This window comes from Python bivittatus, unplaced genomic scaffold (genome assembly GCF_059951505.1).
Source record: "Python bivittatus isolate LINGU-HERP-01145 unplaced genomic scaffold, Pbiv_v1 ctg000610_np1212, whole genome shotgun sequence".
NCBI lineage: Eukaryota > Metazoa > Chordata > Lepidosauria > Squamata > Pythonidae > Python > Python bivittatus.
This window is the reverse complement of record NW_028277088.1, coordinates 4,664,456-4,682,888: the sequence shown is the minus strand read 5'-3', so window position 1 is coordinate 4,682,888 and position 18,433 is coordinate 4,664,456. Positions and strand designations below refer to the sequence as shown.

General features: G+C 44.1%; 1 protein-coding gene across 1 annotated transcript in view; it reads left to right on the top strand.

The window, feature by feature from the left end:
• LOC103064885 (mitogen-activated protein kinase kinase kinase 3-like) overlaps window positions 1–17,943 on the top strand; it is an 86,064-nt gene extending 68,121 nt beyond the window's left edge. The window contains exons 10-17 of the mRNA XM_088150225.1: window positions 416–483; window positions 1,732–1,821; window positions 3,264–3,461; window positions 5,499–5,647; window positions 7,856–7,987; window positions 10,202–10,331; window positions 11,869–12,046; window positions 13,377–17,943. Coding sequence (XP_088006351.1) covers window positions 416–483; window positions 1,732–1,821; window positions 3,264–3,461; window positions 5,499–5,647; window positions 7,856–7,987; window positions 10,202–10,331; window positions 11,869–12,046; window positions 13,377–13,605 — 1,174 coding nt within the window. The 3' untranslated portion in view covers window positions 13,606–17,943. The remainder of the gene's footprint in view (window positions 1–415; window positions 484–1,731; window positions 1,822–3,263; window positions 3,462–5,498; window positions 5,648–7,855; window positions 7,988–10,201; window positions 10,332–11,868; window positions 12,047–13,376) is intronic.
• Window positions 17,944–18,433: the final 490 nt, after the last annotated feature.

The window sequence follows — 18,433 nt, the reverse complement described above, 5'->3', positions numbered from 1 at the left end:
TTCAAAATATCCTCCCTGGAGAGACTCGCCTGGTGCCTTCACTGTCCTCTTTGATTTGTCAGGCAAGGATCTTTTATTAAAAGAACAATAATTTGTTATATATAAAGAATGAAGAATTATTAACACTGAGCTGCTGACTTTTATGGTGCTTTTTCTACTCTCCGGGTGGATATATGTCTTCTGTTATACATCATGCTCCTGGTTTGTTTATTGATGCAAGATGCCTAACATTTTTATATGGTGAGACAGACATTGCTAAGCTTAAAATGTATGCTGGAATTTGAAATGATACGCATTATTCAGATGTTCAGTCAACGTGCAGTGAAGGGTACCAGTTTGGAGGAGGTGGATATAGAATAAGCAGTACAGAAGGCTGAACACATCTCACTGGATCTAATTTGATTTCTTTCTGCAGTCCACCTTTCAGCCAAACACCTGTTTCAAGAAGGAAGAGAGAAACCAAGGACAGCTTGGAGTGTTTAGGTAAGAATGCTAAGCGTGGGATTGTTGACTTCAACCAAGATGGATATACCCAAGGTCTCCCCAAAATGTTGGAAGGCGGATGGTGAGCGAAAATTCCCCCAAGCAAGAATGTAAGAAAAGTTTTAGCTGAGCTCTAAAAGGCTGCAATGCCAGGAGGTCAGAATTATAACAAGCCCCACACAGTTCTCCTCAGTCGGCCCCAGAGAACAGGGATGTTTCCCAGACGGATACGTTCACGATCTGACATTTTGCTCGCAGAGAGGATTCTCGGTGGAAGGCTTGACTTCAACATCCATGTGTAGCTGGTGAAATCACGGAACATTTCCTTACTGTTATGTTATCGTGACCTCTGCTATTAAGAATGAATACATGGCAGGGGGCCCAGAGATGATAATTAAAAAAGAAGAGAAAAGAAAGGCAGTGTTTGGCTTGAAGTGATATTGTGCTGTGGAAGCTGACCTTCAAGTTCAGGCTGTGGGACTCTGGGATTTTTTAATAGGCCTCCAGGGTGCAGAACTCAAGTTTCGGATTAAGCGGTCCTCTGCCTGAGCCCCAACTGTCCTGCTCACTCAACTGGCCCCTGCTTTCTTTCATGTACCTTATGGCCATCTCAACATCTTTGCTTCAAGAAGAGCACGTTAGGACGAAGCAGCCAAACTGCCTTAGAAGATGATCCATGAAGCGGTGGCTCAGCGATGTGGAGCACGAGTAGGATTTATGGTTGGGCTTCAACAGGACTGCAGAAAATCCGGCAGTGAAAGAAAACAAGATGAAACTTAGGCCTTTTTGTGACCGTTCTCCTGGCTGAGCTATTTGCTTTCTGTAGACAATTCTATCTTCTGGTTTTGTAAAAATATTGTTCCCAGCATATGGGCCCATTTCTCATTTCTCTGAGTCACGTACCCTATCTTGGAGAGGCTGCTAACGGCTTGATGGTGCAGAAATTGGCAATGTGAAAATGAAAATTGAGTTTGGGATGGAACCGGAGATTGTACCGTTCTTTTTGAATGGACTGGGGAATGGCTGGCTGGGGAATTCTGGGAGTTGAAGTCCACACAGCTTAAAGTTGACAAGGTTGAGAAACACTGATCTAGGACAACACCTATTATTTAATTCTGCCTCTAAGTCAACTTGTAACGGGGGTTAGAATCTGGAGTGGCTCCTGTTATCTTGGATTTTATTGGGCAGGTGGGAGTCAAGCATGCAAAAGTTTTCCACCTTTTCACCTTGCTCCTCTTCCTTTGCCAGATTTCGATATTCCGTTTTGCGAGCGAGGGAAAGGCGGCACCTTCCCGAGGCAGTATCATCTCTCTCAGAGTCGCAAGGATTACAACGACGGTAAACTGGTCAAAACAAGGGTTGAATTGTTTTTGAAGGATAGACTGTAAGAGTTGGAAGCAGCGGTGTCTGCAGGGTGGTCAAAAAAGTCAACATGGTGGGCACAAAGGTGTGATCAAAGTTTGGCTGGTGCAACACACATAACAAGCAGAACTTCAATCTCACCATTGTGGCTGCCATCTTGACTTTTGTGACCATACCCTGCAGACACTTTGGGTAGGAAGAGCCTTAGCTAGCCCAGTGTAGGAATCTCCTACTACAGCACTACTACATCTACTATTGCTATTAAAAGAGAAGGGTGTGAAGATGGACTTGGAGGATCCAACAGGGCATAATCCTTGCCCTTGAATTACATGTGTGAACCCCATATTCCTAAACCTGAAAGAAGATGGCTTTTCATAGGCATGCCATGTTTCATTGACAGGATAAGATTTTTCTCTCTTCCACACTAATCAAGATGCGTGTAACTGAATGTGTCCTCTTTGGCTTTCCATTAACCCATGCTGGTTTTGGAGAGGTCATAACTGCCTTACTGGCTCCATCATTTCAATGTGTTAGAAAGTAGAGAAGCTGAAGAAGACTATAGCTTCCTTTGGACATCTTCCTCAAGGGGCCTTGAGAAGGGAACCAGAGAGATTCTCTTGCATTTCTCTTCTACAGCCAGCATAAAATCAGCCCTGTCAATGAATAGACATCACAGATCTGGTGCCCACCAGGCATCTTGGATTAGCAGTTCTCAATTTGCAGCTGTGTTGGCTGCAAATTGTAAGACTGAAGTCCAACACGTGTGAAGGACAAATTGGGGAGTATAATAGCACTCAAGTATCTAAATGAAAGGCAGACAGAAGAAAACCAGGATCTTTTCTTTGTCACCCCAGAATGCACGACATGGAATAGTGGTCTTAAGTGACAGGAAGGCAGTAACTTCCAGTAACTTCAGATCATTCGTTGATCCTGGTTGAACGTTACAAACATTTTCTAGTAAAAAGAGAGTGTAGAAGGGGGAGGCAGTTCCATAGGGAGATGGTGGGCTTCATTTCACGGGACATCTTCAGGCAAGATTGGATAAACATTTCTTGGGGTTACTTTAATTGGGATTCCCACATCCCTTACATTTGGATCCCTGCCTGGCCTCTTCTATGAATCATGGAATTCTTTGATTTTAGGAACTAAGGTAGAAAAACAAACCAGGATGACAGATAAAATTGGACTTCAATGAGATCCACTCATCTTCAAAAGTAAACAGTGTCCCTGTTCAGTCTACATCAGTGTTTCTCAACCTTGGGAACTCTAATTCTGGGAAGTGTGGACTTCAACTCCCAGAATTCCCCAGCCAGTCCACACATCTTAAGTTCCCAAGGTTGAGAAACACTGGTCTACCTACACACAGGGAAAGTCTCCATGGTCTCAGTTCTTTTGTTCTCTCTCCATTGCTTTCCAAGGCCGAAGAACGTTCCCCAGAAGTTACGCTCCTCCAGAGAACCTGTTTCAGCTTCTGCCTTCCAGCCGAACCAAGAGTTACAATGGAGACAACAAGCTCATCACCTTGCGGTACGAGGAACGCGGGAGCAACAAGTGGTGGCACAATTGTGACAAGATCTTTCAAGGCTTTGGCTCTTCTCCTGCCAAGACCAGGAACAGTAAGTTGCCTCTCAATGGGCTTCTGCTGTGTATGTGGGCCTGGATGGGAATTCTCTTCATTGGCCATGTTAAATGCTATCTTGAAACCCTTGGGCTTCACCCAGGGAAGGAACATCAGGGCTGGCTGGTAATGAGTCTGCTCATTGAGAGGTTGTTCAGAGTTGATGACCTTTGAGGATGCTACTTGTGTTGGGGAAAACACGTTTCAATGGCGAGGAAACCATTTCTTGTCTGCCAATTTCAGAAATAAGGTGATGATTTCAAAGACTGAACAAGGAGCATGTCTACCCCTTGCAATCAAAACAGGGTTTCTACTCTGACTCAAAAAGCAAAGTGAATTGGCCTTGAGGAAATTCCTTCGCTGATTAATAGGTCAGTTGGACATCTTCCATTGTTGATCTTGTAAAGTTAAAAACTGACGGTGGAGTGTCTCAGATTTTTATTGCAAGATTTCCCTGGAATTACAGAGGGCTACCTCAATGTTCCTCCACGTTTTTGACACCTAAAGAACAAGTGTTTTGAGGGGAGGACACTTTACTCCCTGAAGGAATACTAATTGTCACTCTGACAAGGTTCTGTGATTTCCCATTCAGCTCCCTAAATAATTAAGTTACTTTCCTTGTAACTACAGAAGCTGTTCCCCCACTTTCCAGGTGGAGCTCCCAAAATTCCTAGTCAGCATGGCCTTGGGCTAGGATTCTGGGAATTGCAGCCCTACAACATGTGGATGGACAAAGCTGAACTACAGAAGAGTTTAGAACATAGTGGAAAAAGTGATCCTCTGAATGTAATTGGATGCACAACTTAGCTCTTCCAGCTAGTGTGCCTGTAGTCATGAATTGTACCAGGAGTATTTGAAGGTCCAAAGATTACCCATTCCCAGCCTAATTAACATATCCTTCCAGTATCTTCAGGTATTTCTCCCAATGGTGAATCCTTTGAGATGTCCTTATCTCTCAGTCTTGAGCAGGCTTAGACCTCTGAATGTTTTGAATCACACCCTACTTCGATAGCCAAGGATAGACCTTTGCCATCAAACGCTTTATAATCATCATCTTAGCTCTGAAAATAACAAACAAGAGATGAGTTCTTTATCTTTCACAAAGGTGTTTTCCCCTCTCAACACAAGTAGTATCTTCAAAGGTCAAAAGAATTGCTGAGCCCAAATTTTCCACCCTGATTTTCATGTCCCTTTCAGGCACAGGGAAGTACCAGAGATGGGAACCTGATAATGTTTGGGAGACAGGGAAATTCAGAAATGGTGGATGGTGGGGTAGGCAAGAGAGTTAATACACCTTGTCATAACTGGAGGGCACTATTTTCCCCTAGAAGGTGAGTTTGTGCTACTAGTTGTAGATTTTCATGGAGATGTCCTGCCTCCCCTAATGGTCAAGCTGAACATACTCAGTTGAGAGTTTTCTGTCGAACATGAAATCCTGGGTGTTTTGAATATATTGCTGTCCAATGCAATTTATATTGCATTTCCAAGTTTTCCTTATAGCCTGTTCAGAAACCCTTGGGGTGCAATGTTGGCAAGTCCATTCTGGCCATCGACATTTTTGTAAGTGAAGCTGAGCAGAGTTATCATAGGATTAGTCAGAAGGTATACATTAAATCTGCTTAATTTTGATGAAGCCCAAATTTAGTGATGTGTTGGCAACTGAAATCTAGGCTAGGCCTAAATCCAGCTGATAACAAGTTTCAAAAGTCGTCAGGTTCTTAGATGGCTGTTCTCCAAGGAAACTACAAATTCTGTATTAGGAAGGAAATCAAGTAAAATGCAGATAGGTTGTGGGACCCTAGCTTCAAATGCCAGCCTGTTCTTTAGAAGTCCCAGCAACTACATGGGCTAGAAACCTGAAGTGAAAGCTGACGTTCTCCTACTTTTGATGAAACCGTCAGATTCTGCCCTGGAAAAAGGTGAATTTTCCCAGTGTTGTGCATGATCATTGCATAGTAGGAGTTGTGGAAGTTTGGGGAGCTTGAGTTGGGTGGGGTTTTCTCCTTCACTGTGACCTTGTTTTATCTCCCTTTAGCACTGCAGGCCCCAGTGAACTGGAGGCTTGGAAAGTTGTTAGGCCGAGGAGCTTTTGGAGAAGTCTACCTTTGCTACGATGTGGACATTGGACGAGAGCTGTCTGTGAAGCAGGTGCCTTTTGATCCTGACAGCCAAGAGACCAGCAAAGTGAGTATTTGGTCAGATTAAGAAACAGGAATTTGTTGCCCTCCCTACACACTTCCCATCCATCCATCCATCCATCCATCCATCCATCCATCCATCCATCCATCTCCCTGTCCATCCATCCATCCATCCATCCATCCATCCATCCATCTCCCTGTCCATCCATCCATCCATCCATCCATCCATCCATCCATCCATCCATCCATCTCCCTGTCCATCCATCCATCCATCCATCCATCCATCCATCCATCCATCCATCCATCCATCCATCCATCTCCCTATCAGTCCATCCATCCATCCATCCATCCATCCATCCATCCATCCATCCATCCATCCATCCATCCATCCATCTCCCTATCAGTCCATCCATCCATCCATCCATCCATCCATCCATCCATCCATCCATCCATCCATCCATCCATCCATCCATCTAATATGCATATATTTAAACACACAAAAGGCTTCTTTCTTTGCCGGCGCTGTTACTTTTTTAAGGAGGCATTTCTATAACAGAGCGAAATCTTGGTTTAAAGGACCCTCATGTAGCAGGCTCACGATCACAATGGACCAAATTTTTGTTGACAACCCACAAAACAGCAGAGGCATCCGTTGCATCTGAAGTCACCTGGAAAAGGCATTTACATTCCTTTTCTACAAATTCTTTGCATTCATGGCGATCTATATCATTTGTGTAATGAGGTCGTTGCGCAAAGAGCGCAGGTGAGGTCAAGGCTCCCCCCGAGAACAGGATGGCCCCCGCTCTGCTGTTGTGTAGAAGAGCCGTGAAGACCTCTGGCCTTTGGTGAGGGAGAGTGAGATCCCTCACTTCCTCGTGCTTGTCGTCTTTTAACTTTGATGTTTTATTGATTTTATTGTCATTGCTTTGATTGGCGTGAGCCACCCAGAGTCCTTGAGAGCAAATTTAATAAATCGTGATTATTAGCGGTCGCAGTAGTATTATTTGTATCCCTTCATTTGCCTCTAAGGTTCGTACACAAACAGATGCCAGCGATGCCATTTGCTTAAGCCATGCTGGCTGGGGAATTCTGGGAGTTGACGTCCACTCATCTTAAAGTGGCCAAGTTTGGACAACACTGGCTTAAGCTATGTGATGGGGTCGTTAGGCAAATGATCTCATTCACCGCCAAGAACTTGACTTGCCATTTTATGGACATTTGGGAGGAATGGATGCCCCCTTGCCCCCAGTAGAATTTCCATTCCAATCAACTTAAGTGGGCGCCCTGCAGATGTTCTGGTCTACACCCCCCCAAATTCCCTGTTACAGGCCCAGCAGGTCCACTGTTTTAGGAAAGGCTGTTGCAACAGCTCTTCCGTTCTGATTCCTGTCGCTTTTGGCTTCAGACAGGAAATGTTACGGGCCAAATATTGTTCAGCAATGGGTCACTTTCCTGGAAAAGCCCTCCGGTCTGCCTGGTGCTAACTTAAAGCTGTAGTAACATCTTGTTCAGGCAGTCGGTGAGCTGGAATTGCAGAGGAAGAAGCCGTCAACTTTTCTGTTTTGAATTCGGGTACAAAATGATGCCAAGAGCCACGCGTGATAGTTGCAAGAGGCCATCCTTGGGGAATGTGTGGGTGCCTTTAAATATCTGGGTTTTACCACCCTGAAAAAGGAAAGGAAAGAATGTATGTGCTACGTTTTTATCGTTTTTATTGTATTTACTATCAAGAAATAATAAATAGACAGTGCAATGACCTTATACAGAAACTTGGTTGCTTAATGCACAAACTCAGGAGTGCATTAATGTTGAAGGAGCTGTTGGACCATTGGCAGGATAGTTGGAAATGTCCAGCTACGTCATCTTGAACTTGCATATTCTTCCCCACTTTTCACCAGCAATTAAAAAGAGATCGGGGAGTCTGCACCGGTTCCCTGTCCAAATTTGGTCTGTCCTTTCTGACAGTCATGGAAGGGAGATTTCTTAAAGGCTGTTGGGCAGCAAAGTTTTGCATCAATGGGTCAAAAGGGTTGCATGGATCCACACTCCTCTTAAGTGAACAAAATTCACTTCTGCAAACTCATTGCTTATTCCTTGCAATGTTGGGGCTGGAAATGGCAAAGGAAGCCAGATCAGAGCATCAGGGTTTAAAGAATGCTAGATGGGTTATAGTTGCCAGATCCGTCTGTGCCGTGTCGGATCTGGCCATGTCCACCAACCTTCCTTTCCCTCTCTAACCTTGGACTTATTTCAGGAAGTCAATGCCTTAGAATGTGAGATCCAGCTGCTTAAAACCCTCCGTCACGAGAGGATTGTGCAATATTACGGCTGTCTCCGCGATCCGGAGGAGAGGAAATTGTCCATCTTTGTGGAATACATGCCCGGGGTAAGCCAGCCTGCGTGTGTAATTTTATTCATTTATTTATGAAGCGTCTTTCTCTCCCGCTGCAATCCGAAACACTCTTGGCGGCTTACATAGAATGAAAGAATACATTGAAAACATCCAGGGTATAATCAAAACCCGCACAGTCATCGGTAGGAACCAGATACAGCATTAAAGAAAAATCACTGCGTTACTGTAAAAATAAAAGTTAGAAATAAAACGGCAACACCCCATCAGGGGACGGCTCTCTGAAATAACTCGTTTTTCAGGAGTTTTGGAAAAGAAATCAACAATGAGGGGGCCCACCTGGTTTTGGAAAAGAGTATAGACTTTTCCAGCTTTCCAAATGGGGTAAAAATGCTAGATCATCTTTCTAGGGTAGTGCTTCTCGACCCAGCAACTTTAAAATGTGTGGATTTCAATTCCCAAAATTCCCCAGCCAATTCAGCAACTTTAAGACATGTGGACTTCAACTCCCAGAATTCCCCAGCCAGCCATGCTGGCTGGGGAATTCTGGGAGTTGAAGTCCACCTATCTTAAAGTTGCTGAGGTTGAGAAACACTGTCCTAGGGGAATAGTATGATGTTTTGTTTTGTCTTAATTTTTCTTATCCTTGAAATGTGGCCCTTTTTCCATCCCTGGATTACTTATTCCCATCTATGCCGCAGATCTGTGTCTTTCACCCCTAAAATCTTATTCACGGCATTCTTGTTTGAGCAAACCTTATACAGGAATTTAGATTCTGGGAGCTGATATAATCTGATATAACATTTCATCACGCACCTCTTTTTCCTTGTCCTGTTTAGGGCTCTAATGAAACCAGTTCTTTGAATTTTGCTGCACTTCACATTTAACAAGGGAAACTTTCTTCTCTGAAAGCAGGAGCCAATTCAAATTTGCATGCTGGATGTTGTCAACAGTATTTGCACCTACTCAAAGCAAACCTCTCACTTAACTTCACAGTTTAGGTCCTGTTTAGATTAGATTTAGATCATTTTATTTTGGTCAATAACGAGCTTAAAACAAGATATCACAAAACCCATACACTCAAATATGTGGGTGTAACATACTTAGGTGTAAGTAAAATAATGCCCTCTATTAACTACGCTCGTTTGAGACTTAAGTTTTTAGCAATACTTAAGGTTAGCTAAGAAAAGAAAAAAAGAACCATAACATTAATTCCAAGTGGATTCCAAAACTAGATACTCAGTCTGTAGTACATTAACAATATAAAAGTAAGTAACTGTACAATCAAATAATCTAAAATAGGAATACGTTTTGGTGGATAATCCATGCATGGATCATTTTTGTCCTGTGTTCCCAGTTGCTGGGGGAGATCTCCGAGGCCTTTATTCTGCCAACATGGAGCCCCAGATCACACCAGGAACCTGTTTTTTGTGAATTTTCAAATATATGACCGCCTGTGGTCCTTTAAACTGAGTTCCCTTCAGATGTGTTGGTTTGACTCCCACCAACACAGGCTGAGCCTGGGAATTGGAAGAGCTGAAGCTCCTGGTTGCAGAAGGCTGGAATAGACAGTCACCACAAAGGAATGAAAAAAAGAAAACAGCTTTTTCCAACCAGGAAGCACGAGGGCCTGAGCGCGATGGTTTCCGAATGACACAGATGCTAATATTTGTTTTTCTTTGTCCCCCCCCCCCAAATACGAGCCCTTTGGCCAGATGTGAATTTAGTTTGGTTTGGAAGCAGCGTGCTGCACTGTGCAAACGCGGGGAAGTCTCTTCTGACCCGATGCACGCCAGAACCACGTGCGGTTGTCTCCGGGATTTGGAGAACCGAGACCCGTTTAGCCCATCCGGGCCTCCGTACGCTGCAACTTTTTAGAGCGAACCCACCATTCGATGAATCGCAGCAGCTGGGGATCGGCTATTTGTGGGGGAAGCACTAAAAATATCGCCTCAGTGTCAATCTTGCTGTTCCGTGAGCTTTCTGGTGCACAACCTGTTCCCCAGGATGGATAAGGAGATTTTTCTCTCTGCATCTCCCTTCCAATCGTGGCCAGAACAAACTTCAGTTCTCTGACAGCTAATCATTCCCTCCTTCATGGTCAGCACTTAATGTGGGTGTGCCCGACTCAGATATTATTATTCATTTATGCATTAAAACTACAGCTAATGCCCCAGCAACTTTTCAGAAGATCTGTCGTTGCAGGAACCAAAGAAACTAACCAAACCTTGATCTCTTGCGGCTTTTTAGGGTTCTATCAAAGACCAGCTAAAAGCCTATGGTGCCTTGACAGAGAATGTGACTCGTAAATACACGAGGCAGATCCTACAAGGGGTTTTCTACCTCCACAGCAACATGATTGTACACAGAGATATTAAAGGTAGGCACAACTCACAAGGGACGTTTCAGGTTGCTTCAGCCAGCCCAGATGCTTCCAGGGCCAAAGGCAGCTTGATGGAGCCCGGTATGAGAATGAAGGTTGTGATGAAATCTTCAGGGCAGAGTCTCAAAGATTTCACCCCACCCTGAAAACGACTTTTATTTTCCTACCTTGTTTTCAGGATGTTAGCATTTTTTTAAAGAGGTGTTTCTTGTTAGTCACCTGAGCTGACTTTATTCCTGGAAGTGGCAAAGGTTGGTGGTGTTTCTGCATCACATCAGCCCCTCCTTCTGAAGACCCCTCAGCTGTCCAGTTCCTCAGTCTGGGGAATAACCCACCAACACGGGCCGAAAATACCTTTTAATGTCTTTCTTCGGCATTCAAGAGAATTGAAGGCATTTAAGGGAATCTGTTCACATACGTCTTTGGTCGCCCACCTTGTCACTAAATCGGGACAAGGCCACCCAACATCTACTCATCCAACTCTCATCGAAATCACTCTCTCCTTTGAGAGAGATTTTAAAGCAAATTCTCTTCTATCAAATTGAATGAGAACAGGGAGGGGGGCAAATGCAGCACCAGTTTTCAGTCCAGCATTCATGTAATATGAAAAGAACTCTAGCAGCTAAGAAATATATACCCAAAACGATATGCTAATTAAAACATGGCTTGACGATAAAAGCCAAGCCATTGTTGGGGCTGCTGCAACATTAATAAAAGATATTGATAGGTAATGAGAGAGAGATGCACACACATTATTTAACATTATTTTTAAAATACAGACACACACATATTAATTTTTTAATACATCAATACAGACACACAAAGACTCTTATAATATGAGGAAAGTTGTAATTGTTGAAGAACAGACGCTAGCCATATAATCTGAGAGGAAAACAAAACCAAATTGAAACTGCTAGGGAGAATGTGCAAGATTTATTCAGGATGCCGATGGAGCGTTAGTTTCAAGAGGGGCTGCATGTCGACGTGGGTCTGTAGAGGGAAAGGTGTGGCCTTGAGTGTGCAGCAGACACGGTGCCTTGTGCTTCTTGCAGTCTTCATTGTAGACGATCCAGCACTAGGCAGCCAACTATGAACCCAAGATTTGCAGGAATGTCTTGCCAGCTTGCTGCTGATTCTCTGTCATGTTGTCTTCTTCTTTTCCTTCTCCTTCTCCTTCTCCTTCTCCTTCTCCTCCTTGTCTATCTCCTCCTCCTTATCCGCCTTCTTCTTCTCTTCCATGTCTCTCTTCTCCTTCTTTTCCTTCTCCTTCTCCTCCATGTCTCTCTTCTCCTTCTCCCCCTTCTCCTTCTCCTCCTTGTCTGTCTTCTCCTCCTCCTCCTTATCTGTCTTCTTCTTCTCTTCCATGTCTCTCTCCTTCTTTTCCTTCTCCTTCACCTCCTTGTCTGACTTCTCCTTCTCCTCCTTGTCTGTCTTCTCCTTCTCCGTCTTCTCCTTCTCCTCCATGTCTCTCTTCTCCTTCTCCTTCTCCTCCTTCTCCTCCTTGTCTGTCTTCTCCTTCCCCTTCCCCACCTAGGTGCCAACATTTTGAGAGATTCCGTTGGGAATGTGAAACTAGGAGACTTTGGGGCCAGCAAACGCATTCAGACCATCTGCATGTCTGGAACAGGGATGAAATCTGTCACGGGAACTCCCTACTGGATGAGCCCAGAGGTGATCAGTGGAGAAGGCTATGGAAGGAAGGCTGACGTATGGTAAGATGAGGGGTTAATCCCAGGAAGGCATGTTCATTGGTTGTGGGGGGTGAAGATGAATGAACAGTGCTGGAATTACCTAATGTATTTGTAAATATTCTGCATTTTCAACCCAAGAGCTTAATTTTAGCTGTTTCTGAATTATTACAGCATCCTTCTCTCACCTGTCCCCTGGAGTTCACACCGAGATTGTTTTTATCTTGACAAAAGCAACTTGGGGAGACTGAGCTGAGAGATGGAGACAGACCCAAAGTTACCTGAAATCAGGTTCTCACATACATGAGGGCTTGGGCCCCACTGATGCCTACAGTGGATCTCCAAGCCTTCTTCCCACCACATTGCAGCACCCTCCCTGCACTCCAGGGAGGAGACCCAGCTATTTATGCTGCTGCCACCCATTTGACTACAGAACAATCCTCTTGGCCACTCATTTCCCAGGGAGGTGAAAAGTTACATCCCTTTTCATTTCACAGCCTGATGTGCTAGGAATGGATGTGCTGGACCCCTTTCTCTGAGTGAGCCCCACACTGCTTCCCTGTTTATTCAATATATAGAAAGGTGAGAGATCTAGAGGGAGGGAGGGAGGGAGGAAGGAAGGAAGGAAGGAAGGAAGGAAGGAAGGAAGGACAGAAGGAAGGACGGAAGGAAGGAAGGAAGGAAGGAAGGAAGGGGGGAATCTACCTTATATAGATCAATAATCACTGGTTTACTAAGAAATTCACTACTGTAATATAATAGTATTATATTTACAAAATATTATTGTAAAATATCACAGTATTCTGCCATAGTAACAGATATTGCTGCATCCTCTGTTTAGCAAAAAATATTGCCTTTTCCAAGACAGATAGATCACCTATTTCCGACAGCCATTCCTGAACATCTGGATTAATCTTGAGCCTCTGTGGTCAGTTGGGCCACCTGGATTTTTCAAGTCCCACCTTAGCCATTTTATCTATATGTTTTTACATCTATTTAATGTAGAATAGGTGTAACTAATGATACAACGTGCTTTTGAGGACAGGCATCTCAAAGATGGACCTGTGAGATATGAAAATGCACCTGCGTGCACCTCCGGGTCTCATTAACTGGCGTCCCTCTGCATTGGCAACTTCATTGGCTTGACCACCCAGCCTCTGTTTTTCCTACCATAATGTTGTGGTTCCTTGGGGTTCCACTGTGTGGTTCCCCAGATCCATTTTCCCAGTCCAGTTTTCCTTACAGGGTAGATGCGATGGGAAATCAAGGAGGAGGGAGTCCCCTTTGCCTTCCAAAAGTGCTGTAGAAACGAACCGTTCTTTGAATCTTTTCTCCTCTCCGTGTTCTTCTGCAGGAGCTTGGGCTGTACCGTGGTGGAAATGCTGACTGAGAAACCACCGTGGGCAGAATTTGAAGCTATGGCTGCCATTTTCAAGATTGCAACACAGCCAACAAAGCCCCAGCTTCCGGACGGGGTCTCGGACTACTGCCGCAACTTTCTCAAGCTGATCTTTGTAGAAGAAAAGCGGAGGCCCACAGCAGAAGACCTTTTGCGGCATCCGTTCGTGAACTTCAGCCTCTAGCAGGCCTTCCTGTTGGAAGAGAAGGGAGACCAAAGAGTTCGCACCCGAACAAAGGTGTGAGCGACAAAAGAGACCTGCATGCTTCTCCATTCAACCTCACTTGGGTTGCCCCTACCTGGGCTGTGTTGTTTTCCATCATGCCTCGTTGGCCAGGTCATGTCTTGCGGTGCCTCTGAGCTGAACTTCCATCCATCTTGACCTTCTGGATGATCAGTGAAAAGGAGGCTTTGGGAAACAGGTGATACCGCTAGTAGGGCTGTGTTGCCTTGTGAATACTGGCAGATTCTCTGCTTTGGGTATCTTTCTGATGAGAATTGAATGGATTTGACCAGCCACTAAGGAACAAGATGAAGGAAGTTGGTAAACTCTTGACCAGAACACTTGGGTAAACTTGCTGAAATCACAATACGCCCTTCAGAACTAGTTTGGTTGTTGATTGCCAATAGATAGCTTTGAAAGGGGAGCTTAGATGAACCACATTTCCAGGATCCTTTGAAAAAGGAAAAGCCATGATTCATAGAGTCACTTACAGAATAATCACCTGGAACAGAAGGCTAGAGAAATTTAGGAGCGTGGGGGGCTTTTCCAAATCTTTGACCCTAAAAAGGAAGGAAAAAAAGTTACATCCAAATTGCTATGTGTTGAATATTTTGTTGACAATTCCCCATGGTGGAGATGGCAGTGATCTGCTGTTGCTAAGTTTCATGGCTTATATTTAGAAATCTCCTAAAAACACAAAGTTGTTAAAGATGGCAGACTCGTTCCTTGCTTCGCCCAGCACTATTGTAAAAGGATAAATTCAATATCAAGGCTTCTGGGCAGAAAGTATCCAAAAGCTCTTCCACCGAATAGTATTCTACAATTATTGACGTATCGAATATCAGCATTAACTTTATTCATGGGTTGGGCGAAAGGATGGATTCTTTTACTGAGCGAGAAATTGCCCTTTCCCCCCCAAATTAATTTGTGATCAACTTATTTATTTATTTATTTTTAAGCAAAGTAGAAACTTATAAAAAAAAAAAATCCAGTTTTCACAGGAGAAGAGGTTTCCCTACTGGGCGCACTGTTTATCTCAGCCCGATGAAGGAACGAATCATTCGATCCAACGTGATAATGGACTCGGCTTAATTTAGCAACAGCCCTACGCTTTACCAAACCCCCCCAAATCACGTACAGATTTCACACATCAACACCGCCCCTTCGCTGTCCGGTGGCCCACGCGTACAAATACTGTAGAATAGGGGAAAGGACATGGTAAGCAAGATTAAAATGTTTTCCGCCTTGGAAGAGGCGTTTCCAGGCGGGCAAGCTAGCTTTCCGTGCAAAAATATATCAGACGAAGTGTGTCTGGATTGGTGCAAAAAGGAAGAGATCCACTAGGCTATTAGCCAACCAGTGCTAAATCAGTTTCTCTACCATTCAGTTTCTGGGTTGATCGATGCTGCTAATTGCTGGTTCGAAAATTTCTCAGAAGCTAATGATTCCTGTGGTGGTGATTATTATATTTTCTTTCCCCACCGACCCAAATTCTGAGCTAAGACCTGTGTAGTTGAAGTCCTTGTGTATTTTAAGCAAATGTGTGTATCTGGCATATATTTGCTTCTGCGCTGATGAGAAATCTAGCGATGTATCATATGGAGACTTCATCCTTAGAAAACAAGATTTTTTTTCCGGTGGTTTTGTTTGACTCTGCACTTCCCTAGCGCTTTCAGCATCAAATGCTCAATCAGGAAAAGAAAGACATTTCGTGGATTACTTTTACGGTGATGAAAACTAAAACAAGCAGAGACTGGACAATGAATATTATGCCTTTTTTGGCAATTGTACAGTACATTTGACTATAATACAAGCTGACCAAAGGCATAATTTACATTCTGCTCTTTTTAAGGGATCTAGATGGAACAGTTTAAAAAAAAAAACACCGATTACTATAACGAAAGCGGTAAAACGGTGATTTTGCTGATCTTAGACACACTTGCATAGTGTATATTCCACCATTTTAATGCACATCCCGTCATCCCCAGTACATTGCGCAATATTAGTTCCAATCCTTGCCTTCTGGATTGAATTCTCTATCCATTAATGCTGGAAGATAGAAATGTTAGAAGATTGATGCTTTGGTTGGGTAGAACTGTGTAACACAACAGAGCAGTGTTTCTCAACCTTGGCAACTTGAAGATGTGTGGACTTCAACTCCCAGAATTCCCCAGCCAGCCTTCAGTTTGGGCATTGACTGAAATATGTGAAATTAGCTCATTCATCAGAGGTGAAATGGAGAATTTCTCCCCTCTCCCCCATGGGAAGTAGCATATAAATTGAATATCTCTCCTACACTGAATCGTCATGGAGAAAAATCTGTCTATGCAAGTGTTTCTCAACCTTGGCAACTTGAAGATGGGTGGACTTCAACTCCCAGAATTCCCCAGCCAGCCTTGCTGGCTGGGGAATTCTGGGAGTTGAAGTCCACCCATCTTCAAGCTGCCAAGGTTGAGAAACACTGCAATAGAGTTTTAGAAGGCCAGTTTGCAAAGTTTGTTCTATGATGGTGGCTTAGTCCTTGTTTGTGCATTCAGCTGGGTGTCCCAACAATCTTAACTCCTTGTGAGAGCCATCTTATTCCTTACGTTGGTTCTTCTGGGCCAGTCACAGGTTGCTGGATTTTCTGGTGCTACGAATTCCAATCTCTAAAAAAGAACAACCCTGTTGTGTGTGTGGTTTTCTTTTTTTACAAGTTTGTTTATCCAAAGATAATAGAAGCCCTCAATGTCCCCAGCTTTCTTTTAACCTCTTTCTACTCTGCCTTTAGACCAACTTTTAAATGGATCAGAGATTCTATGAGTTCCGGAACGATGTGTAAAGGATATTTGAAGGTGTAAATTGTCACTTGTTCGTCTCTCCCCACTTTGAGAATTTTCCTTACCTATTTTTCTCCTGGACTTCCCGCTCAACTGAACTGAATTTCATTGCTTCTTGATTGCCTTCAGAAATGATGTGTCTAGCTTGGCAGTCTTTGTCACAGTTATACACAGCTTTGCCATCAATATACAATTGTGCTCTTTCTCTGTCTCTGTTGATATGTAAATAGACGTGAATTACTCCTCAGGTGCCTTTTCTGTCATTTTGCTGATTTCTCTTGCTGTGATTTACGTGCACGAGAGAGAATAAAACAGACCAAAAACACGAAGAAGAAAAAAGGAATGAGTTGGCTTTAGACCCATGAATATGAAATGGGGCTTAACTAACTTAAATCCTGTCGGTTTCAGTGGGCCTATTGCAAATACGTCGTAAGTGTGGGTCCATCCAAATGTATGTATTCTGTACAGTTTTTTTTTTAAAAAGAAAATGCATAGCCTATCAAGAAAGAATTACCAGGTGTATAGTGGAAACTTTGCTTTTGGGGGAAAAAATGCAACTTCATTCCTGTCTTTATGCATATGGATTCTAAGGTGGTTTTTCCTTACCCGGGAAAAAGGTTTCATATTGTACATTGTCTAAGGATCAGCAGCATGAGTTGATCTCAGGACCTACAACGCTGTGGACTTCCCTGTCTTTTAATTTAAATTGGCCTGAACTTGGATTAGCCATGGCAGGTTTTGGAAGCCTTCAGAGTCCTTCGTTGTTGATCGACCGCTCATTCGTAGAGTGCCTTAAACGGAGGGTCCATCGCCTGGCAATTCAGACAGACTCAGAAATGATTTCGGTGAATCCGGTAGACCTGCTCATAGATGGCTCCACTTATTGTCAGAATGCAACACGCCACTGTCTGGTTCATGCAATGCTAGGTGAAGGCCAGTTAAATAAACCACCCCCTTCACCCCAACTCACAGTTGGGTGTTAGGCACTGTGTCCGATTACGATGTTGAACGACGCATGAGTGAGGTGCCAAAGTCTGGTTTCCATACACAGCGTTCCTCAACCTTCGCAACTTTAAGATATGTGGACTTCAACTCCCAGAATTCCCCAGCCAGCCTTGCTGGCTGGGGAATTCTGGGAGTTGAAGTCCACATATCTTAAAGTTGCTAAGGATGAAGAACACTGCCATAGAGTAAATGCACTCTTTACAATTCCCTTGTCAGAGTTCAGATGCTCAGTTAATCCTTGGGCTCACGTCCATGCCTTTCCCGGCATGGACAATTTTAAATATTGTAAATTATTATAACTGGAAGGATGCGTCCATAGGAAAGGAAAGCGATGCCGCTGTTTCGGCCTGTGGGAGACCTCGCTGAATGTATTTTATTTGCTGTAAATGCTTCGTCCTCTTCCCTCCTCCCAGGTGCATGAAATAAAACGTTTTTAAATTTTGTGTTATTCCGGGACCAAAATGTTTATTTTTAAGGGGGGGCGTAGAGAGAGAATAGGAGGCATTCTGGCTGCAGGTTGATCCAAGCTTTATTCTGACCGTGGCTTGGTTCATATATAAAGTTATATATATATATATATGTTGATGTTATATGTAAACTGGACTGGCGCGATGTGCCAATATTTGCCAGCTGCTGGCTGAATGCAAAAGGGGTAAATGCGGGGTCCTGGAAACGGCGGGCGGGCGGGCTTTTGTTCGGTTTCCCCCCTTCCAGATCTTCTCCCTGCCCCGAGGCTGCACTTGCTAAGCCCGGGAGGAAGACGGTCGAAAACTCCCAGCAGGAGAGGCAGGAATGTGTTTGCTACAGCAGCCTCGCGAGGCAGGGCTGGCTCCTCGGCCCCCGTAGCCAGCAGTTCCGAGGCTGGCGGAAGCTCAGCCCGGAATTCTCGCCGGGCGCGTTCAAACGAACACGCGCACCGCCGCAGCGGAGTCCCTCTTGGAATAACGCGTCCCGGGCCTGCCTGG